At 40.0% G+C, this 24,993-nt stretch overlaps 1 protein-coding gene across 2 annotated transcripts in view; it reads left to right on the plus strand.

The window, feature by feature from the left end:
* The window catches only part of asic1c (acid-sensing (proton-gated) ion channel 1c), a 75,947-nt gene that overhangs the window by 29,025 nt on the left and 21,929 nt on the right, over window positions 1–24,993 (plus strand). Inside the window, exon 1 of one of the 2 annotated variants that reach the window (XM_035633256.2) lies at window positions 18,061–18,660. The exons of the other annotated variant lie outside the window; for it this stretch is intronic. Coding sequence (XP_035489149.1) covers window positions 18,136–18,660 — 525 coding nt within the window. The 5' untranslated portion in view covers window positions 18,061–18,135. Of the gene's footprint in view, window positions 1–18,060; window positions 18,661–24,993 lie in introns of those variants that run through there. 2 annotated transcript variants of the gene reach the window in all.

A 24,993-nucleotide genomic window follows, 5' to 3' on the forward strand; every position in this document is an offset into this window, starting at 1 on the left:
GCGTTTGATTGATGCGGCCTCTCTCCATCAATGTGATGTGTTCACTCATGCACCGGTGATGGAGTGAGATACCCCTGCTGAAGCTCATCTAGTGAGCAGCTGGACCCTGTTCCCCGCTCACACACTGGGTTTGCTGTTGTTTCCCATCAAAGTTTTCCTCATCATAATGACTCAAAGTGTTTTTGCTGCTATGGCTTAAGGAAATAGCAGGATTTACTTAACCATTTACACACAAGAATTTAGATTCACATTCAGGGAGGTGAAAACTCTAGTCTCCTCTTCAGCCAGCGCTACTATTGGATTTTTATTTATTGATGAATGCAACATAGTCAGTTTGTAGGTTTGCATTTGGACAGAAAGTTTTATTTTACATCCACTTTGCAGTTGGGAAAATATTTTGTTATCTCTATAGAGGCAGCAGCTAGTAAAAAAATAAGCTTTAAAAAGAGTTACCTCATTGTTGGATACATATTTCAACAGCTTATCATATCCAATTCTATGTTTGTTTGACAATCAGGAGCATTAGACCAGCTTTGTTGATCTGCCTAGGACTAGACCAGCTGCACAGTGGCTGTGGCGTGACACCGTGAGCAGGCCGAGAAGAAACAGACGCTCATGCTGTTGTCTGCTGTATAGATGCCTCCGTATTGAGATGGCTCATTTCATGCATAACTGACATTCGTCTGTTGTAGAGAGATCTCCTCATTTTAAGCAGACACAGTCGTGTCATCGTGTTCAAGCTATTGGACCATAACTTGAGTGGTGTATCACTGCATGTATGATGCGCCCTTTTCTGGCAGGTCATCTTTTACAGCAATAAAGCTTTAAAGCATATAGTTTGATTAAAATAAAATAAAATGCTTCTCCATGAAGGGGCAGTAAGCAATTTTAATCCAATAAAATTTTTTGTAAAATTCTGCGAATATTTCCTCATGTTCCGTCAGCTGTCAGTTCTGTGTATGTGCCGGGGGAAAAAAAATATTTATTTTTTCGGCACAGCCCTGACTCAGTAGATTGAAAACAAATAAAATGGTGCTGACCGCGCCACTCAACACTGTGCTGTGATTAAACATGGTTAGCACGTCTGCCTCGCACAACCAAGGCTGCGTGTTCAAGACCCTCAAAAAATCCCCAACAAACAATCTTTCTCCAAAATCGCTTACTGCCCCTTTAACTGAAGAATTTTTGTTTGTAAGATCAAGATGTGGTTGTATTAAAAAAAAAATCCACCTTTTAGTAGCATATGCTCATAAAATACATTCTATTTACATTGAAATATCTCTTCCAGTACTGGACAATGAGGGGTCCAACTTAAAATAAACAGATGCAAAATGTCAGTTTGGTTTTGTTCAGAGATCTTCTAATGCATGAATATTCTCCACTCAGAAGCTCATTGACTTATAATGTGTTTCAGTTGAACCTCACTGTGACAGTTCAGTCTCTGTTGTGACCAAGAACATCCTGGAAAAACAAGACTAATCTTTTTTGCAATGAGGAGCTGCTGCTTTGGAGTTGCATGAGGCTTTGAAAACTTGGCCAACGTTTGTATGAATTTGCATGCAAATGAGCTTCATGCCATGGCAGGACTATCGGCTTTAACCAGAAAATGCACTCAGACACTAGAAAAATCCTCCCAGGTACTGTCAGGCCACCTTTTCTGCCCTTTACACTTCGTTCTGTACAGAGCTACACATCGGCGTGACATTGCAAAATCAGCTTGTCCCTTACTGTGCCATTCAGCAGTGGTTAGTGTGACGGATACAAACTCCTCTTTTCTTAGGGTAAATGATCAGGCGATTGGACTGCTGATATTCAGTTTTGCAACCACTTTAGAGACTGCTTTATTAAACTAATTGGAATAAAATGTTTTTTTTAAGTTCAAATTTGCAATTTTTATTAGTCTGAAATTGGATTGGATTTTTTTAAACAAATGTCTCAAATTGTTTTAATGCTGGAATAATGCTTATAGACTAAGACATACCAATACTGTATATAAGGATTCTGACCATTTCTTGCTGATTAATTGTTTGGAGTTGTTTGGTGGTAGGGCATTGATACTGTATATCACTACAAAATCTACCTTTTGAATTATCTGATTTTTTTTTTCTATTTTTCCCCCAGCCCTCAAATATCAATTGGCCTTACAAATCCATAATCTGTCTGGCTCAAGGAGCATTGGTGCTCCTAATGGATAAACCTGTAGCTGCGTTGCCACTCAACCTAAACTGAAAGACATCAAGTAAACTGAATTGAGGCACAGGAAATTGTTTGATACCGTGTATTATTTCAATTCTATTTCATTACATGTGATAGCGCAGTGCAGGATTCAGGGTGAAGCTTCAGGCCAAGAAGTCCGACTGTCGAGCATGACTGATATTTTGTTTGCTTTGAAAAAAGGGTCCATGACGGCACAGGGGAAAATACCAATTTATAATCATACATAATGTTCATAATCATCTTCATTTGCATGTCAAGACCTGTTTTTCTGCATCAGCATCATTATCCTGGAAGGTGCACTGAGTCATCCTCCTCCTCACTGACATATTGTCCCTGAGCACAATTCGACTCAAACACCTGATCAACAGCTTTAGAGACTTTACTTTATACAGAGCGTACAGTATGACTCAGCTCTCATCAGCAGAGACAACATGCAGATTGACTGTGGATCTGCTCTCTCTCTCAAGACTGCCTCTTAAAAGGGCTAGTTAGTCATTTGTTGTTATGTGACTACCGCATGTAAGCCACCCGTAAATCCTTTCATCACAACCCACGTGTATCACATACTCTGGTTATCTTCTGTGGGATATACCAAGCCTTCATGGTGTGATTTCTTTTAACTTTAGATTTCAAAAGCATCATTTTTATAGTCACATGTCATGTTACAAAGACGTTACTAATATAATGATATAATGATAAACCCTGCACCTCACCTCTCAATTATTGAAGGCATCAATTAAATGTTGCTTTGATTTTATTTTGCACTATTCAAAGAGGCAACCTTTAAGTACCCTGTTGTGTTACCTTAAATTATTTGTTGCTGCAACTTAATAATTATTTCTATAGTATATTATATTGCTTTTAGCTGCAAACACATTAGGTCCATATTTGTAGTCTTCAGTTATGCACATGTCAACACCAATCACTTGTTTCTAGAGCTTCTGTATTAAGTTGTCATTTTACATGAAATGAAGAATAACTTTTATATCAGAGCGTGGCATTTTGGAAAATTCAAAACTGTATGTCTGCAGCAAAGACAGAGACAAAACCTTCCTGGCTTAAGATTTCTGCTCCGTTGAAGCAGGACCTCTGTCTCTCTGTAGACATACTGCAAACCTCATCTCATTCTGTTTAAGTCAAAAGAACGACAAATTAAATGCTTTTTTCCCTCTAAATGTTAAATTTCAACATTTAATTACACCAGACCTGATTAATGGGTGCATCGTATTAGGTTGTATCAGAAAATGTGCTCCCATTCTTTGCTGAACTTTCAATCATGAATGCTGAGGGACTCGGCAAGACAAGATGAGACCAGCCTCATAATTAGGAAGGGCTCAAAAAACAATAATGATTACAATGAGGATTACAATTGAGCAATACCTTCCATAGAAAAGACCAAATGATTGCAGTTGTATAGAATTGACACCTCAAGATACAGGAGCAGCTCTGGGACTCATTAAGTGAAAGCTCAAGGACAGTTTTGCTGTTGACAGAATATTTTTTTGTTTATTTTCTTTATTTCCAGAACCAATAATGGATGATTTAATGCATATGCTCCTGTTTATGTTTGTTTGTGATATGAAGATCTGCAATGGAAAAACTTAACTAAATCACAACTGGCAGCTCCAGAGCTCTACTTAGGATTTATTAGAGATTATCAACTGATGCTAGTTGATTTGCAAGGACTGTAATCACCTCCATCAAGTGGCTTTGCATCAGAATTTTACATCCTCCTTTGGGTCTTAATCCTTTATTGTCGGGTGCTGTAATGACCTTTTTGCACTTGACAGCATCGATTGTAAAGAGAGTAATCACAATCCCTCTGAGACACGGACAGCATAGAAAAAAACAGGTTAAATGGGAGAGAAGGACGCTGAAGCATAATTTTGAGATACTTCACCAAATGGTTATGAAGCAAAATGTGATGTGTTTGTGGAGTTTGCCACAACATGGTGGCAATAACGCAAACCTTTAATGCACATAAACATCATCCCCATGAAAGAGCATGAAGAGATGTGATGATCAGAGAAAGGGGGAGAGAAACAGCCAAATGTCCCTGAATCAGGTGCCAGAGTGAGGCAGTGATGAAGCCTTTCAGACAGGCACTCGTTATTCAAGCACTCAGTGCGGCCCAGAACACGGCCATAGGCTCAAGTGTACAACCATTCAAACTATTCAGGCTTTGTTAGCTGGCTATTCATGTTCATCAATCGCCTCTGTATTCATTTTGTGAGATAAAGAAATGAACAAGGAACCACAAGATGGAAACGGCTAATTATTTTTTTTAAACTTAAATCATATATGACACAAAAAAGGTTGTGATGCTGAAACTTTTAGTAAGAATTAGAAATGATCTGTAAAGAAAGAATAAAGTATTATACATTATAATTTTTTCTGTGGAGCACAACTAGAAGTTACATGAAAATAGATGCAAACCTTCACAATTGCCACCTGCGGGCTGACCCTGCTGTTTTTTTGATTTGGTTGTGGAAAATGTAGCAGCTGATTTTGGAAGGACAGGTTCAACCTGACAACTCAAGTAGCCGAGAAATATTTTTTCATCGAATAAGTCGGTGCCTCCGTGATTTTTTTGTTCTGTGATTGCGAGAAATTGGATGCGCCAACTTTCTTGTATTGGTTCAACAACGGGGACTCATTTCATGAGTCAGACTTCAGCCAGTCGAACAAGAGAGAGCGATCTGTATGCAACAGGAGTAAATGTATTTTCCATGCTCCTTTGCACAGCCAAGTGGGAGGATGGGTTACTGAGTAGCGATGCTCCGATACGCCGTTTGACTTCTGTATGCCTACCAGGGCAAAAACATTTCTCTGTCTATGCAAATATTGTGCACCGGCGGCAGACTTTACACTGTTAGAGTCATGCAATAACACGATTGTGACTAGTTATCTACCAACATGATCCAATCCATCCATATCCAGGTGGGCATGATCACACTGTTAACAGGAATCAAGCTAATGATGACAAGATTAGATGCTCATTAAACGGATGCCTGGGGAAATGAGAGATAACGGCATAAACTCAATAGGTTGAGAAGATAAAGAAGCGAGAAGTGTCAGTTTATGGCAGAAACATAGAGCAATGAAAACTGTGGTGTCAATTAAATGAATCACGAATTTTGAATAATCACTAAGTGATGGAAGTGTTATCAGCAAGGGGGAAGATTCCTCTTCATGAATATCTAATTGATCTTGTAAGAATTAATAGGTCATCGACGGAACAATTCCTGAATGCCGATGCCGTGTTGAAAGTTTGAACAACTTTGATCAGTGTATGCATAGAAAAACTATATAAAGTAGGCGACTCTCACTTGAAAACATCTCCATGACACAGTCAGGCACTTTCTCTTAAAACTTCCATGACTTGCCAACACATGTAGCCTCCTCGTGCTGTGAAAAGTGGTCGTCACTGCCAAAGCCATCAAAGATTATCACTCATCTATGCATCTTGAAACTTTAGTACCTTTATTCCTCGCAATCATATTTTCAATTTACATCTCATTTGTCTGCACAGAAAACCCTTCAGAAACATCCGTAGTAAATCTCCTGTAACGGCCTGTGCACTGCGCTGCTTTACATCACACAACCTGCTCATTGACATGTTTCTATAAATACCCTGCTGGGTTTCATAACCAAGGCTTCACAGCGATGGCAGGATGGTAAACATACATTGCTAACTGCTTCTTCGCCTTTTCCTTTGGAGGAGTATTACAGAGTCATTGCACAGATATAATAAATACAAACACAGAAGAACAAAAGCTGAACGTGTCCTTTTAATACCAGAAACGTGTACAGTTCTCCATATTAGGGTATATTGCATTACTCTGCTGTATTGGTTTTAATTTTTATGCAACAACTGTTTTAGCAGTTTGATTTCTTGAGTTTGATCTCAAGAAATTTTTACATTTCAGTTAAAAAAAATAAATCTTGAAATGTATTGACATAAAAATGTATCATAGTTTAAAGGTGTTACATAAGTGATAAACAATGATAACCAGGTAAATTTTACTTGATACATATCAGATTTAAATTTTGACTAAATGCTTGAAACGTTTTCACCCTTTTCAGTTATTGTTTTTCATCATTTACCAAGAGTAGACTCAATCTTCTGGAGCAATCACGATGTATAGTAGACACATGTTCAAAAGACTGAGTAGTTTGCCTCAGGCACCTGATTGTATTGTTTCCTCTCTATTGATTTGGGGGGAAATTGAAAAAGCACCAACTGAGTGGGCTTCAGCATTAAAAAAACATCAAATCCACTGCCGCAGAGCATTTATCCTTCAAAACACAGGAGGCATAAGCAATATGCTTATTCAACCTGTACTTAACCACTGAAAACAACACCTTGGGGTGTGACAACTGCAGGAAAATGATAATATCTGTCTTCAAGTGTGGGTTTTTCTCTGAGGCGGGCTGAATCATGTCTGTACTTCCTGAGTACTGTACGTCAAGTAAATTCTCTTTGTGAAATTTCATTGGATTTCATTTGGAAATGAATACATATATATATGGAGCCAAAATGTTAGTCGTGCAAGTGGTGGAAAGTAGACAAGTTGCAAACATCTATTTTCACCCTGTGGGAGAATCTGAATCAGTTGTGTACACTGTTAGCATATATGAATCTACTTTACGTAGGGACTGCAGCAGTAAGTGAGACCCCGATCCTGGCACTCCATGCCCACACACATAGCTGTGTGTGTGGGAGGGGGATTGGATGACAAGTCCAGGATAGATAGCGCTTGATTTGATCTCACTCAGTATTCCTGTGCATTTCAAAAGCCACACAATTCACACAGAACGGTAGTTTTCATGCCAAGACCCGCCACATGCGGCTTACAGTCTACAGTTCACGTTGCATTGTAATGCTTGAGTAATATCCCCTTTCACCAGCTGTGAAGCTACAGCAGCATCTAGATGGATGAGGAGGTGCCTCTTTGTGCCGCATCTATCTGATTCTCCAACCGCCCAGAGCTACACGCAGGAGCCTTCTCCAGCTAATGATCCTTCACAAATTAAATTGCTGTAGCACTGAAACCAAAGCCATCTCCTCCCATCCATCAGAACGCGCAACAGCATTGGACCGGTCTATATTGAAATTGACCTAATCCTGTGTTTGCTGGTGACACATGGTCGCACACAAACTGCATAATCACTTTGAGGGGACGAAGAGATCTAAAGACCAATTGATCACGATAATTAACAGGTTTTCTTTAAGTTCTGACTTCTGACGGAACACCCGTTTTATGTAGAAAAAGGAGTCTATGTACTGTATAGATACCAATGATTATGTGAATAATTGTCTCAAACACAATCGTCTGAATCGATTCCAAGCGATGTAGGGAACCGTACCTAATCGGGACCTTGCTCCTCTCTTCCCCCTTCTCTCATAGTTCACTAGATGTGATGACAGTGTCAGAGAAAATCATTGTTCTTAAATTAGAGACTGTGTTCTTATATACACAAACAGCAGCACAGGGCGCCAGCTTCTCTGTCACAGGCAGGTTTGCTCGAAGAGTCATTTATCATGGGTGGACAGACATGTGTGCCTTCCTGTGTGCTATTGGTCATGGAGGCTTGATATTAATAGCTGGCAAGCCAAGATCCCAGACCCACTGTCATCTGTCTCACAAGTGAACTTCAATTAAATTGAAATTCTCAGGTGTCAAAGGTATGTGCCCCGGCCTGCGACAACAAGTCTAACTACTCATAGGCAGTTATTATGTTGTTGTTTTTTATTGCACAAAAATATTTCCACAGGGATAGAAAGGTTTGCCACTCATTAGATAAACAAGCTTTCTCAGGTGCCTCAGAACAAATTAAAAAAAAATGAATGACAGCCATCATTTTATTGATGTTCAGCTGTGCAGTTGTAAAATATCCTTGAGTTGTTTTGACATAAAGGCAAATGTTACATTGGTGAGAAAATGGGGAAACATTTTTTTTTTTCACAGAATACAGACTTCACAAGTTTAATCTGGAGACATGCCTCTGCTGACAACAGCAATTCTGGACCAGCATAGATAAATAGCTTGTTTGTCTACGCTATCAGAATGATTGGTGCCTCAGTAGTCACTTGATGATAGAATACACTGTGTGTGTGTGGGGGGTGTAATACAGCTGAGTTACAGTAGGTGCGTATTATTCTGCTTTCAGTATTTAAGTAAATCCACCAGCTGTATCCATGATGTATGGAGCATGTATTCCAGTGTCTAACAATTATTAATTAACTTATCATCCATACAGTTGAAGTTCTCCTCGACCTCTGGGAAAATGTGCGGACTTCAGTGGATGTCTGAAAGCAGCTTGATATTCCTCCCTGATGTGTTTGTAAAGCTAAACATTGCACCTCTCAGTATAAAGCAGATCAACACTGCTGTGACCTATAACCTCAATAATAAAAATATAGATGAATAAATACCTCTCTGACGGTGTCCATCAAAACTGAATAATGCTATAAATGAAACATTTACAGATTTAGAGGTCATTGTTTCTTCAGGCATTAGATGACCACTGAGTGTGTTTTGCAGCATCTGTGGATTCCACTGTCACTGTGCAGACACAATGTCACTTTCCCACAATGCTGAATCTCTGACTAAATAAACATTGCCACCTACTGCCAGCCTCTATAAACTGAATCAGGGCACAAAAAGATTCTTCGAAATACAGTGTGTCAGTGCTTGGGACTGACATTTCATTTTACTGTTGTAATCAAATAGAACACCTTATTGAAAGACAGAAATGTCACATTTTGTGAGCCTAGTGAGCACAATCCAGTCTCCTGATATACCAACAAGCATTTAGCATCTTAGCTCAAGGATCTATCTGTATACACAGGGAATGCAGCTGATTTAATGTTAAGACTGTCTCGGTTGGAGAAGATGGGATGCGGTCTTGACGACAGCTCTACCGGGGGCGTGAAGACAGTTTTGCGGGGGACTGCGTGTGTGTGCGTGTGTGTGCGTGCGTGCGTGCGTGCGTGCGTGCGCCTGCGTGTGCCTGTGTGTGAACAGTGCAGATGCGTTGCTGATATCTCTGAGGCACACAGGAGAGCTTGTTAAGGAGGCAGCTGAGAGAATAATGGAAGCTTCTCACCTCTCTGTCTGCTAAAAGGCCCAGACAAAAAGAAGACATGCAGTCAAAACAATGGCAACTGGTGCTGTATATAAGCCTCCTCTCCCAATAAAATGGCCCTGTAGCAACTACCAAAATGGAGGTAGCCAACACTGCACAGCTAATATGAAACATTTGCTGTTTACATTACTTTATAGTCAGATTCTGTCCACATTGCCCAGAGAGTTGAAAGCCCAAACAAGCTGTAAACATGTGGAGGTAATAACAGAGCCACCGTGCAGCAGGAGAGGTCAGATTCTGCTGCATATTTCTCCACGACTATTTGCCAGTCGTCTGGATAATTTGAAAGCTATACAAAACAGGTTTTCAGAAACTATTGATTCATTTTTAAATTGCAGTTTTTTATATGAAATGTTAGATAAATTGGGAAGTCCTCGCTCCCCTCCTGCTTGGTCAATCAGCAGAAAGGCTGATTTAGTTAATCCCAGGAGAATAAGGGATGTAGGACTCTCCAGTGTGTTCACATGGATTAATGTCACAGGTTGTAGCTGCGTGAATGTTTACTTGCCCAATTTAATTGATTTCCTCATGCTTTATACACAGACATCACAGGCCAAAGATAGCCTGATGAGTTAACTCACGCCTGCAGCCCAATGACAGTTCTCTGGCACACCAAACGATTAGATGCAACACGGAAAGATTCTTGCAATCAGTAAAAATAGAGACTTAAACGCCATTGATTCCAGTGCCGACTCTCAGTATGTGCTCATTTATTTTGTCTCGGGTTTTAGTTGCCTGTCAGATATTCAGAAAAGAGGTAATTGCTTTCAGTGTGTTGTTTGAACTCCATGTCCCCCTCTGCCTCGCTCAGAGCAGGATACCACACAGGGGTTTTTAAAGTTTTTTTTTTTTTTTTACCAAGCAGACCGATAATCTCAAATATGTAAATTAGGAACATGAGGAGTGTCAGGAGCGTGGACGAGTGGGCGAGTTTGTTTGGGTATCTACATCTACACATCACTGACGAAAAGAACAAACAAAAAAAAGGGAAATAAAAGAGAGAGGGGAAATGAGGCATATGGGAATACATTGAAATGAGATCATTTAAAAAAATAATATTGACAAGAAATAAAAAGAAAGAATAAATGTTATACTAGAGTTTGAGTGCAGAAATAAAAGTCACAAATTGAATACAGGAAATAAGAATGCTGTTGAGAGACTCAATCAAAGGTACAAACAATAGTCAATATTTAGACGGTTTGACGCATGAGTACTTTATATAAACACAATATATCCAGACAGATCCTGCTACTGTAGGAGTTTTTAGTTTACATTTGAAAGTTTGAACATACACAAACTTTTATTGACGTACTCTACAGCAGCAGCTAAATTCAAGTTTACTGTCTGGCTCTGAATATTGGATTTACTAGTCCATTGCTTTCTTCAGTCCAATTGGGCCTACTGGGTTTGTATTACATTTTTTTTGTATTACAAATTTGTTAATATTGATTTTTGCCCATTAGGTGATTTATAAAATAGCAGGAACTTTGCTCTATCCAGTCTATAAAGAATAGGACTAATGGACTCAGTTCCCCTGGCTCTTGGCTGGTAAAGCAATTAAATACCTAGGTCTCCCTAAAATGATGTTACAACAGAAATTTGCAGTAAATACTGTATGCATTAAGATTTTTTTCTCCCAACATATAAATGAAATATTCATGCTCAATGTACTGGAAAATAATTCATTTTATTTGTTTTTCCTCCCATACAAATATCTGCTCATGGCAGTACAATTATGGTTTGCAATTGTATGGTTATATTTATGTTACTGAAAGCACTTAAGACTAAAAACAGATCATTGTTTGGTAAAAGTCTATGGTGACATGGTACAGGACTTGTTCGCTCTTTTTTGGGGTCTTTGGCACACAAACTCTAGCCTGAAATGTATTTCCATCCACCCTGACCACCACTTTATGGACATAACCCATGCAACACATATCTGTCAAAATGATTTAATAATGTCCAAATGTAATTTTAAGGGACACTGTTGATTAGGGATATAAATCTAATGGCAGCATTCTGGTTGTAATGTTTTGAAAAATCGCCTTTCACAGCTGATTACCATTAAGTCTTTACTCTTTCTTTCCAAATAGAATTGTCTCATCTTGTCTTTATTGAGCTGAAGTCAAATTGTGTCTCATCCAGTTTAAGTCTAAACTCGCCCACAACAATAGATGAGGATCCAGCCGGTGCAGGTGTCAGCCATAGAGGACGGCAGCGGGCAGGACGAGGTGCACTAAAGGGCTGTCACACCCCTCACGGATATTCTGTCTTCCTCCTCCGTTTCTTTGTGCAGATGTCTTCCAGACACCTATCAAAACAATCAATCTCCCTCCAGTAGTTAATTAATTGCTCCAAAGCTGTTTATAGCTGCTATGATAAATGGCTGTGGGAGTGAGTCGGAGGCACGCTTCTCCATGCAAACTTTACACCCAGGCACAAATGAGGAGAGCGAGTAATTCTTTATTGACAAGAACTGTCTAGTGCCTCTTTTGGACTGTCATTGCTAATCCGGTTAGCATCGGGCTACTCAAGCTAAACGCTGAAGTCTACTCAATAATATCAGCATTCCTTTAAAACATCTTCAGTTGACTAAATGGATCAATCTGCTGAGCTCTGGTGATTTGTGGTAAAAGAAGCAATGCTTTCCATCAATCCCCATCACAACAAACACTTCCTGGATTAATCACGGCCGCTTCTTTTTCCAAAGGAGAAGCAGGAGCAAGAGTTGCATGTTAAAAACTCTCCTTTTTCTCTTTTGACCAAATAACTAAATAGGGTTCACTACCATTTCTGGATTTTAACACCAGGTGTTATCATATTTCTTTGTTACTTAAGTCGAAGATGAAAACTGAATCATCTCCATGACAACTGAGCAAATCCTGTCTGTTGATGATCACTGTGAGATGCAGCTGAAAGCGCTCGAAAAGCACGTCTCGGGTTAGTGCAATTCCAATGTTTTACAGATGACTGACGAGAATAAAAACTGTCAAAATAAGATAAATTGGATTAGAGTGATTGTTTTATCACATAAATGCAATAAAACAAACAATTTGTTGAATTATAAATGGGGGATAACAAAGGTCAAGAAATAACTGTCATGCTCATTTTCAGATTCCACCACTTAACTCAGTGTCTGTCATCAAGCATTCACATGGGTCGTTGCTGTAAATTTGAAGTTTACTGCGCTATATAAACTTCTATTAAACCTGGAGACAACACATTCTAGTGTTCGTCAAGCGGCACCTCCTGTGACTCTTCTGTTCAGTGAGTGGGAGAACTTGTGCTCACTGACACTATTATGGCTTGGGAGCATTGGCTTTTGGTTTCAGAGCTACATGGAAACGACATTGATTTTGGGTGTTAAACCTCCCTTAAGACGTGCAGCACAAATTCCACTTAGTCAGCACACACAGAAAAGAGTCTTTCATATCCGGCTGACCCCGGAGAAAGGTGGTCATTATCACAAGTCAAAGATCATCCAAGGCACCGTTAGCTAAGGCCATTAATTGAATTTTGAGGTGGGGCATTTCATTTTTGAGTTCCATCTTCAAAGATCAGAACATTGAAGATGGTGTCCAGCAAATGAACGGCGTAAATCGTTTCGGCCCATTCCTCCGACTGAGAGGTTTGTCTCCTAATGACGACACAGATTAGAGCCTGGAGCTTTTTGGAACACATACAATAATTTGACATTGACATATGTGATATTGGTTCCTTTATGGAAAACTTGCTTCAGCAATGTTCCCTGACACCAAGACAAACCTGTACAATCAGCCTTATATAATTCTGAAAAGTTTCCACTTCAGTCAAGGTGTCTGCAGTCGGCAAGGACACGGGCTATATGCGACTGTCATAGATAAGATTTTCTTCTCAAGAGTGCTGTTTCCAAACTGTTCTCTTAAATGGATGGGAGGGGGGGAGTCACCTTTTATTTCCCTTAACCGTGCTTAGAGCTAATTGCCGTCTTGGATGGACAGAAATTAATTTTTGAAAGGTCCTTTGAAGTACCCACAGTGAAATTTTTCTGCCTTTCATATTCAGTGTGATTACTTTGGCAGCTGTATGAAGTCCTCTGCTTGTGTCTGATGAATAACTGTCTGCATGGAATTAGGCATTCAATCAAATTGGGGAAATATATTCCTGCATTGCCATGAAGCACAGAAGACACAAGAAGTCATAGACCATGCTCTGTTTAAAGCGAACCCACAGTAAGCACGCATACTATGCAAAAAAACAAACAAACGCTATAGCATCTTCCCTTCACTGTCATGATCTATCTTGGGATTCTCATGTGTTTGGGTCAATACTGAAGTATTGGATTTCCTCATTGGTCGTTGCCCATTTCCTGCTTGCTATTAGAGATACCAGCTGCAATCTACATTCAGGCAAGTCCCGGACTGTGATTATTGGCATTTCAAATCTGCCTTTATGAAGTGAAAGTGGAGTAGTTGATGGAGAGCAGCAGATACTGTGCTGCAGTTAAAATGTGTTTATTTTTATTTTTGCATAAATGGATAATGTCAAGTTTATTTTATTTTTGAGGAAAGTTTTCGATTTTTGGACTGGGAAATTGAAATGATTATTGTTGAAATGTCACTGTTTTTAAATGTTTTGGTTCTACTTAGAGTCTTTCTCCATAGATGCAGTTTGTTCAGTTTTATGCGGTTGAAAGGTCCAAAGAAAGATGAATCCACTAGTTAGTTGAGACTTTCTTTGGTCAAAATGAATTTTGATTCTTACAATGACTATTTTGCCTCGGATTGACCTTTGGGTGGTTGAAAAAAATTAATGAGAACCTTGAAACTTCAATCAGGAGTTTGGGATGTGCGGTTTAAAACGTCTTTAAATGAATATCAGCATCCTGCTCTGTCCCCGACTATTAATGAGTTTATTTGCATACTTGTTCGTCATTATCTCAGTGAGGCCTTTTGATGTTAAATGTGTCATTAAACTAATGTGTTGGCTCAGCGCTTTCAAACTTGGCTCTTTGTGTCTGATGTTGGAAATACATGAAAGGAGATTGTGAGTTGGGAAACAGTCTCTGTGACTTGAAGTGTGTATAGGACACTTTATCCCTCAGAGCTGCATGGGCACTGCTCCGTTTTTGACCTCTGACCTCTCTGGGCAGGCCAAGTTGTATGCATGGCTTAATGGTTGCGTCAAGACAGAGGAGAGGAAGTTAGAAATCAAAGAGGGACAGGTTGAATTTGTTTTCCTCTACAGTCTGTATTTAAGTGACCTTCAACGGACATTGTGAGGAAAGTGACATTATTGTAGCCACTTGTAATTGTGTAAAGTAAGTAAGTAAAAGTAAAGACTGACCCTGACTGTCAGGATACATCGTGGATGATGAAAAAGAACATTTAGTCCCTGAAGATGTCAGTAATCTTTACACGTGTGAATGCAGCTGTTGCTTCTTCTCAGAGTTCAGGGGAAAGAAGGGCTTTTTAGGCCACAGTGAAGCCATGATGTACTGAGCTACTTATTTCTTAAGGAAGCACATCACCTAACTTAAGGCAGCTGCCTAAACTCCACAGTGTATTGATTGAGTAGTGGCTGGCACTTTGCTCAATGTGGACCTGTTGATTACAGAAATACACTTTGACCACTTTCCCATTGACTGTAGTTTACTCCGCCGAAGGTGACAGAGACTTTTACTTAGACTTGAGTGAAAAGAAACACTCAACGCCTCATGCAAACTGCCGCATGAAAGAAGCCAAAGTCTAAAGCTCAACATTCTGCTTGAGAACTTGTGTGCAGTTTCTTTCTTTCACTTGACACTGTCTACATTGTTTTCTCAGTCCCTATTGTTTCTATTATATTGAACAAAGACAACTCAAACATCAACTTTTTTGTCAGATTTGTGTTTTTGAATGTTCAGCTCAAGTACAATGCAACTGAAGCAAACGGTTTGTGTTTTTCTGAACTTGTTCTTGAAGATAGTCAGAAATACTTTATTGATCCCGGGGACCAAATCTTGGTGCAGTAAGTCTATAATTGACTCCTGCGCTTAGCCATCACGTTGTGGAGCGAGTGGGAGACATTGTCCAAGATGGCCTGTAACTTAGACAGCATCCTCCTTTCTGACCCTGCCGTCAGTCCAGTTCCTTTCTAACAACATCACTGGCCTTCCAGATCAGTTTGTTTAGTCTGTTGGTGTCAGCTTCACCTAAACCTGCTGCCCCAGCACACAACAACAAACAGGAGAGCACCAGCCACCAGAGACTTGTAGAGTCACTGCCAGATTTCTGTTCTGTTTCATTATTTTAGTTTAAATCCTGTTTACTATTCGAGAATAATGTCATTTGGGGAAAGTAGGATGTCAGCCAAAGAAGAAACACATTTTTGTGGTGGATTGAGTGACAGATTTATTAAAATCTTTGCATATTGCATTTTTTAACATTCCTATTATTTCCGCATTAAACCACCAACTTTATTTTATTTGGATGGTACTTGCTCACGCTGTATCCATGCCCCAATGCATTCTGTGTTTTATTATCCATTTGACTATAATGGGACCATCCTTTACAAAATGAACATCATGCTGTATTGAAGAAGACTTGAAACAGAGATTGAGACATAAACTCCTCAGAAAAAATGTTTGCTGACTTAATAAATCAAGTGAGAAGAAGGGGGATTTTCTCATAGACGTCTATAAAACTGACTTAATTTTGCAACCAGTGGAGTCCCCCGAGAGAATACAAGTTCCAGACACTTCTGCATTGGCTTCACTGTCTGGGCCCAGTGACTAAATTTACTGCTTTGGTACAGGTCTAAGAAGTGTTGTTTCCAGCTCCAGCATGCATCTGATTTCAGTGAGAGAGCTCATATTAAAAGCCCTGTACTCTGCCTGCCCAGCACTGAAGTGCAGACTTGCTTGCAACTTGCTGGTGAACATAGTGTAGCATTTATCAGCTAAAGAACCAACAGTTTCCCTCAAGAGTAGATTAGGGCCTGAGCAGAACTAACAAGGAAGTCAATACCAGCTTGATGGAAACAGGACTCCAAACAAATGCTAATGTTTCTAACATGTCTTGATGGGAACACGTCTACCAACACGTTCCACATACAAATTGTTAAAGGTGTCAATATGTCATAATTTGTGTTTACAGGTGGTTGTGCTTCACTCGAGTAGCCAAAACATTAGTGAATGCAGGTTAAAGATATACATATACAATATCTTGACTTTTGGATGCAATGAGGTGCATATCAATACCTCTGAAAGTACACTGACTCCTTTATTTTGACTTAAAGTGGCTTAAGGATCAAATATCACACATGCAACACAACACAGGCCAAGGAAATCAGCCATCAATAAAACACACTTACTTGAGCCCCGGGCAGTAAGTGAAGGAAGTAGAGCTGAGAGAGGTATGCAAACGACTGAATGGACTGAATTAAAGAGGGAAAGGACAGAGGGAGATTTGAGGATGAAAAAAGGGTTACGGTAAGGGGAAGCGGCGTATGATGATGCTGAGACAAACAGGAGAGGTTGGATTAAGCAGCTATATTAGAATCAGTCCTGATGATTAGTGGTGTGACTGCTCTTTGCTCCGCTCCAAGCATCAGTCAACTTATTAACTCCATTTTAAATGAACGGTGCATATCAATCTCAGTCGGGACAGATGCTCATCAGGATGGACTGAAATAACCTCATGCCTGCAGTCTGCAAATACACACCGCTGTCCATGAGTTGAAATGTATGCAGGAGAATGCATTAATAATTGATGCTGTTGCGAAACACATGATAGGGAGGCTGCAGCAAGGTGGTGTTTGCGCCAAACTTAAGGGATCAGCTATAGGTGAGTCAACTAGAACTAAATCTAAATCTCTTATGGAGAACACATGCTTAACTCTTGCTGCAGGTAAAGGAGGGTGGTAGTCTAAAAATGATGTCTGTTTCTGTCTGTGACAACAAAGTGTGCCCCGTTCGAATCACCAGTTGCAATAAGCTAAATGGGAACCATGAATGAGTAATATTCTGGCCTTACACTACAACATCCGTTAAGGTTTCATTAAGGAAAGCACTAAGCCATTCCCCGGAGTAGATTCTCAGTGATTAACAATAGATTACTGTTGCTGTACATTGCAGCTCTCACTTTTTGTGTGCTGATGTTACTAAATGTGATACTAATTGGGAATTTCTGACATTTTGTCTCTGATAAATGCAAACTGGGATCTGTCTCGTTTTAAGTGCCTGACCACATATTTTTGAAGTCTCCATTGGATTTTGATTGGGTTTTTTCACCCATTAAATAGCATTGAATCCTTTCGATTGAAGTCCTTCAAGTTGGACTTACATACGACATTGTTGTTCACACAATAACACTGAAGAGTGCCTAGAAATCTACCCTGGATAACCTAATGTTACAAAATATAAACAAGTTGGTTACGTTAGAGGTCACTGAATTGAATATGCTGCAGTTTTCATCTTTGCTTCTCTGATGTATCCCTCTCTGATCCATGCACCGCTACCCACTGGGATCAGGTCTTACTTCCAAAATGAAACTGGATCTCTTGCATTCAATGTGCCCTCTAAGAGCTCAATGATGATTGGTTGACGTAACAGTCCACTGCTACTTCCAAGCTCCAGATATCCAACCCATTCCCCTCCCTCGGATAGGAAGGGGAAACTAGACCCTGTCTCGTCCAGCCTCCCTTGAACATTCAGTTTGGGTGAACCTTTTGTAGTCAGCAGGTCGTCACTGCGGCAGGAACACAGCCAACAATCACAGAGCTTAACTTGGAAAGTTTTTGGAGAAAATGGGAGCCCCAGAGGAGGAGGCACCACGCCCGCCATCAGACATCACCGTGTTTGGGGCTAACTGTACCCTACACGGCCTGAGCCACATCTTCCTGCCCGGTGGAGTAACTCTCCGACGGCTGCTTTGGGCTGCCGCATTCAGCTCCTCCCTTTCCTTCTTCCTCTACCAAGTGGCCGACCGTGTTATTGAGTATTACCAATACCCCCATGTCACCATCCTGGATGAAATGGACAGTCCCTCCATGTTCTTCCCGGCCATCACCCTTTGCAACTACAACAGCTTTCGAAAGTCACAGATCAATAGGGACGACATTTTCTGGATGGCCGGTCTTCTGGGTGTGGAGCAGGGTGACTTTGACGACTTCTTAGCTGCTTTAGGGCAGCCCACAGACAACAGCAAGTTTTTCCCTAGCAAGACCTTCAACATGCTTGAGTTTGTGCAGAGGACTAGCCACAACATTGATGAAATGCTGCTTGACTGCAAATATAGAGGCAAAGACTGCGGTCCAGAGAACTTTACTACGGTGAGTATGGTTCCTTCTGTGGTTCGAGCCTCGGATTAAGTCTGTGTAAACTACATTTGAAGCATTATAGGAAAACACTGATCCCTAGTTGGTGTGCTTCAGTGAGAGAATGAAGAAGTCCTATCTTAATAGATCCAAAACTATGTATCAAATTAAAGGAATGTCCATATCATATAAATTTGAATGCTCAGTAAAATTAAATATGAGTCGGTTAATATTAATGAATGCCAGGAAACATCACAGCAAAGAAACTGAGTATTGTCATGATTAGATAAACACATGCACATCGATTATCATTTGGGAAGAGACATAACAATTGTGTTGTCATTTCTTAATTGTTTCTTCAGTAATGGTCCTGTAATCCATTATTTGAATAATAAATATCATGTTTGAGGAAAGATTAAGTAGCTCTAGGGAAAACAACAGGTATGGGGGTGTAAGAAAGAAAGAGAAATTCTGAGGAATACTAATAAAGCAAAGCTGTTTACAAGAGCTATGGCAGTTTAGCAAAAATATTTCCTTTTACGGTCATGGCAATATGTATACTATTTCCAATTCTTCATTTTGTGATGGCTATTAATTGTCATTTTCCTTGATGAAATAATGGGTTACCTCCTTAAAAATGTCCTCAGAAATGTGCAAAATACTGAGGTGCCATATGGTTCAGCAAATCTCTCCTGACATCATGCATTATGAAGCAAGCATATGCTGTTTTCAAGACCAGTAGAGTTTATAATACAGTATTGTTTTTCTTTGCAAATACCCCAGAAGAATGATAATCTCCAGTGGCGCCAAATGTTGTGGTGGTTTGTCTGAAAAACACAATGTCACAATTACAAAAGTCTCATATTTTTCATTTCATTGCTTTCTTAACTCTCAGTTTTAATTTTTGCTAAATCCACATTCACCCCTCAATTTTCAGGCATCTACCAAAGAGTTAAAATCATGTCAGCAGAATTCGAAAATGGAACTTAATCGCCCTGCTGCAGAGACAGGGGAAGGATTGTATTTCGATGAAATGGGCCATTGATTTGAATGATGAAAGCTGAGCACCAAGATGGGCTTGTCATGCTGCACAATTTCTTTGAAAACCAGCAGCAGTGAAACTGAGGCAAATGTTTTCTATTAATTACTTAGTAGTTCCATAGTGGCAGTAATATTCCTTTGTGTGAGAGAATAGTTCAACCTACACCAAAACTGACATGTGCTACAAGAACAGCTACAAACTTGTACATGAAAGTGGTGCATTGGATTTGACTCAGCCCAAAAACCAAAAAGGAGAATGTTAGCGTTTAAAGGCAGATTTTGATATCACTGTGGTCAGTCAGGTGACCTTGGCTCTCTCACATCCCCAAGCACAAAGGGCAGATTTCAGCTAAATGTCAGAAACTGGAGATGCTCTGGGGCCCTAAGTATAGAGGGGACTGATTAAAGATTCATGGAGCTGCCTGAATCCCCCCTCTTCGGCCTGCTGATCTTACTGTGGGAGGCTCGGAGACAGGTCCTCTCTCAGGAGTCGAGATGTGATGGATTTGTGATTACCCATTATATACTTCAGCAACATCCCTGCATGGATGACTCACCCAAGGGCTAGACAACATCTAACAATTAGTTCCCTGAATGTGGAAAAATGGGACAAAATATGTTTTCATGAAATCTTTCAAATGCCTCCACTGGTACATTTAGCTTCAGCAGAACATTAGAATAATTAAACCAGTATGTTTTCTTCCCTCCATGAGCCGTCCTTGTTGTGTTTTAATACATACGTGTGTGTGTGTGTCCTTCCCACACTATGTGCATGTTTGTGTCAAAGTCAGACAAAGAAACGGCTGGAGAAACTCAGCGTGCCTGCAGTGACAGGAAAGCCCAGATGTTTCAACTAACGAGGTGGATGTGGGTGCAGTGGTTCTGAGAGAGAAGAGAGGAAAATATCAGCGGCCCCAAGTGCAATTATTCCCCCCTGCATAAAGTAATGAAATATTTTGGGGGGGGGAAGAGGATGCTGTAACTCACTGGAGGAGAGAACGAGTCTCAGATATTAAAAGTTTGGCAGATGGTAGATGCAGGAATTTTTTTTTGCCTGTGCTATAAATATATACAGAATGATCCGCCTTGAATGTCCCTGTATCAATCTGTGAGTGAGGAGTGCTAAGAAGAGATCTTCCAAATGTCTTTCTGCGTGTGTTAAACATGTCATATTTTTGTGTCAGATTGTGTATGTAACTCGACATTGTATTAAAGAAAACATTTCGGATTTCAACACAGCTGATTGGCCTTATAGCCTTCTTAGTGCATGGAGGCTTTATTTCACTATCGGAATTAAATAATAATAATAATCCTCCGGCTTGTTGCCATACACACTGTTTGTAAACCGGTGTGTGATTGATTGCCTCATTAACACTCGAAGCGTAAGCTACCCAACACAGCCAGACTCAACTGCTGTGGATTAAACCTGCGAGATGGGCTCTGACCAAATAAATCATTTGTCAGTGCGTATGCAGGATGCATGCTGCAGTTGGTGCAATATCATTTCAATCGATCACCGGCTCAGTGCTTCAGTGAGTCAGTGTCAGTGCGGCAACTTGATCCCAGCACGTTTATCCATTTACTGTTGATATCATGTGTTGTGATCAAACTTCCAGTTAAGGTCTCATCTTGTGTCGAAACTTAACCTGGAGCCTTGTTAATATTACATTAACATGCCATTATGGCTTGTCTCTGGCGTTCAGTGGGGTGTTCAGGGTCTTCCAAACCAGAACCAGGAGGTGGTGTCATACTTCCAATGCAGTATAGTCTGGAGGCTGGAGTTGGCTTTGGCGAGCACAGAGAGGAGGTGAGCAAAGGAAGCAGATGTCAGGATTGAGTGTCAGGCCTGTTCAGGAACACTGAGTCTCGCTGCAGACAGAGGCAGAAAATAGACAAGTGTGTGAGACACGGGGAATAAAACAGTAGCAGACAGTAGCTTATACAAGAAAGATAGAGTGGACGGAAAGCGAGAAAAGGAGTTGAAGGAGAGAACCAAGAGTAAGTGGAAATAAAAGAGAGAGGAAAAGGAGGCTGTGCTCAGATTGAGGTGGGACTGGGACTCGGCTGGGGACTGACACACCATCATTGTGATTCAGCCTGCTTTGGAGCCGAGCCAGCGCCGCGATGCACAACTGGAAGCATTAGGAGAGATGAAGGGAAGAGGTGTGTGAAGGAGCACAAAATTACAGAGCTGCCTCGAGCCTGAAGCGGGAGGGGAGAGATGAAATAAAGGTCCACAGCGCAAACAATGAAATAAACAAATCTGAGGCAGGGAGCGTGGATGACAGGCCAAAATAGCAAATACTTAATGTGTTTGTTCCATTACTCAGTGTCAGTAAAGGCCAGTGTGGGAGCCAATGTTACTGTAAGTGCAGTATTGGCAGTTCGATCAATGGCGCTGAAGAGGAGTAGTAAAGGATTTCATAACATGGACGCTGCGCAGGGATGCTTTACGCTGACTTGCACTTCGTGGAGCAAATACTGCCAAAGGCAGGAATTGGAGGTGCCACTTGACAGAACCTCTTAAGAGAATTAGCTTGTTAGGTGGAGACACAAGTGTGGCTCTGTCCAAAACCAATAGCCATTATGTTGTTGATCACCAGCTTTCTGGCATGCCGTCCGAACCAAAGCATGTTTTCAACCTGTTAATATCTAGATTTTAATACATTAGCTGATGATGATGATGGTGCAAAAATGACTTGTGGTTTCATATCACATGTTCTTTTGGATCTTCTGTTGCCTGTCAAGCCCATTTTTAGCTTTTGTTTCAACTAATGCCCTCTGGGATCTATGTTCTGCTCTCCCAGCCAATAAGAGCAAGTATTGTATCGCTCTCTCCCGTCCAGTAAACTGAGATTTCCTTCGACGTCACGTACATTTGAGTGATGATACAATCCATTTTTCCAAGTGTTAAAAATCAAGCCAAATGGATATTTAAGGATACGATTTGAATTAATCTGTTTACCTGACGGTGGAAAAACCCTGTATTCAAAACTTTTTCTTCATGGCACTTTTGGGCTTGTGGCAAGTGCTTACTTTGCTTAATTTCTGGGCAAGCATGCAGAATGGATTCAAACGCCTCCAGCTGAGCAAACAAGATGAGAACATGCACAAAAAAAAAAAAAAAGATTATCCTTGCAAATGAAAAAGTACCGGTGAGGAAATTTAAGAAGTGACTTTATCAAAGTGTGACTGCAGGCTGCAGACTGAAAGCTTGAGTGACAGCGCACTTATGTTTTTTAAGTTGGATTCTGTCTGAATTGGAACAGTGCAGAGAGACGGCAGGTGTAGCCAGCGGCATCTTTTTTATTGATACAGACCACATCTACCCTCCATCTGGTCTGCCAGGGGGGATATACAGCACATGCAGGGTCAGAGATGTTTACAACTACTGTAGATCTCACTCCTTCCTGTCCTGCCTTTTCCATATATCTGAACCTGAACAACATGCTGCGGCGACTTAACAATACATTCCTTTCTTAGGAAATAAAATAGTTTTATGACCAATGAAGCATATACTGAAGGCACTCTCCTCCAAAACAGCTCTGGGCTTGTTTCATTTTTTTTTTTTTACATTTTCTTACATGCCAATATGTTTTTCTTTTTGATGAATTTTGTATGGGTTTTTTTTTCTCATAGTATAAGCCTCTCTTAGCTAAAAATCCATTCTTGCGTCCCTTGCATTACTCGGGCAGCATACAGAGTGGCTGTGCTGTTTTTTGTGTGTTTTTTTTCCAAGGCAGTAAGAGGTTAGTTTCATTTAGAGGCAGGCCACAAGATGTCTCCCTCTGCTAAAGAAGCTGCCCGTCCACCAGAGTGACAGACCCCATTGCAAATGTTTTGGTTTCTTCCAGTCTGTGAGTCTCCCCAGCCTCTTTCTGGCCTTGACTTTTAGGTCTGGCAATTCTCAGGAACTCCGGTTGTAAAGTTTTCATGTGAATCCAAGTGTAACATGCTGCATATCAAGTGACTGCGAGGAATCCTGAACTCACAGTTGAGAAATCTTGATGTATTGAGTATTTATTTAAAAAAGAAATAACAAATCACCTATTTATTCAAGTTTCAAATATTATATATAAAATATATACATTTTTATCTTTAAATAGTTTTATGTATTTTTGCTGGCTTGCCCATTTGGTCTCTTCATTAAAAAAAATAATCTAAATAACGGAATAGATCAATCGTATGAATTACACTCACAATTACTACCAATGATAGTATAAAGTATAAAGCCAGAAAAAAACGATTTTTCATCTTGCAGCGATTAGTTGATTAATCAGTAAGTCAGTTTACAGAAATTACTTCCCGTTGTTTTCAATATTTCATCCAAGCAAATATGCCAAATATTCTCTGATTCCAGCTCAATGTGTGAGGGTTTGCGTTTACTCTGTCGGACATTTTGTTAAACTGCATATCTTTGGCATCTATAAGTGATGTACTAATAAAACAAGGAATTTGAAGATGCTTCCCATGGCTCTTCAAAACAATGATGGGCAATTATTATCTATTTGTTGTCATTTTATAGAGAAAACAAAGACAGTAAGTGGCAGATTAATTAATAACGAAAATAACCGTCAGCTGCCGTTATATGTTCAATATGTTCATGTTAATGTATCTTCATGTTCTGAGCGTTCATTAACACACATGTATTTGATTAATGTAATAGTAAATATATAATGTATTAATATTTAATATGTATTAATTAATACAGTATTAATCTGTTTGCTATTTAGATATAAAACATGTAAAATCTTGTGAAACGATGCCCCAGTTTTATCCAAAAGTCAAAGATATTCATCATATTATGCATATATGATGATATATATAATAGAATACTAAGAAAGCCAACAAATAGTCTCCAAAAGGTGGAAACAGGGAATTTTTGCAACATTGTAAATGTTAAAGTGATATTCAGTACAGCTCTACAGTAACTGGACCTTAATGTTGGAAATGTGTTGGAAATGGATTTTATTTTAATATAATTTATTTTTTCGTCTTTGTCTCTGCCCTGTCTCTGCTGGGTCTGTTTCTGATGTGCATCTAATTGCTGCCAGGATTTTCGTTTGGGGCTGAACATTCTCACTGGGCCTTGAAGGAGCTCTTCCATTTTCTCTGTTAAAACTCTTCTCCTCCTCTAATGAGACCTTTGGGGCTCAACTCAGCTTTGACATAAAAGAGGAGGGTTAGTCTCATTCCCTGTCAGTCAGGGGGTCGAAAGTATTCCCAAATGTTAAAAAAAAACCTTTTATTTTCCATCAGCCGCTCTGTATTTAATATGATCAATTTTATTACACCATGATCCTCTAA

The sequence above is a fragment of the Scophthalmus maximus genome, chromosome 5 (assembly GCF_022379125.1).
Source record: "Scophthalmus maximus strain ysfricsl-2021 chromosome 5, ASM2237912v1, whole genome shotgun sequence".
NCBI lineage: Eukaryota > Metazoa > Chordata > Actinopteri > Pleuronectiformes > Scophthalmidae > Scophthalmus > Scophthalmus maximus.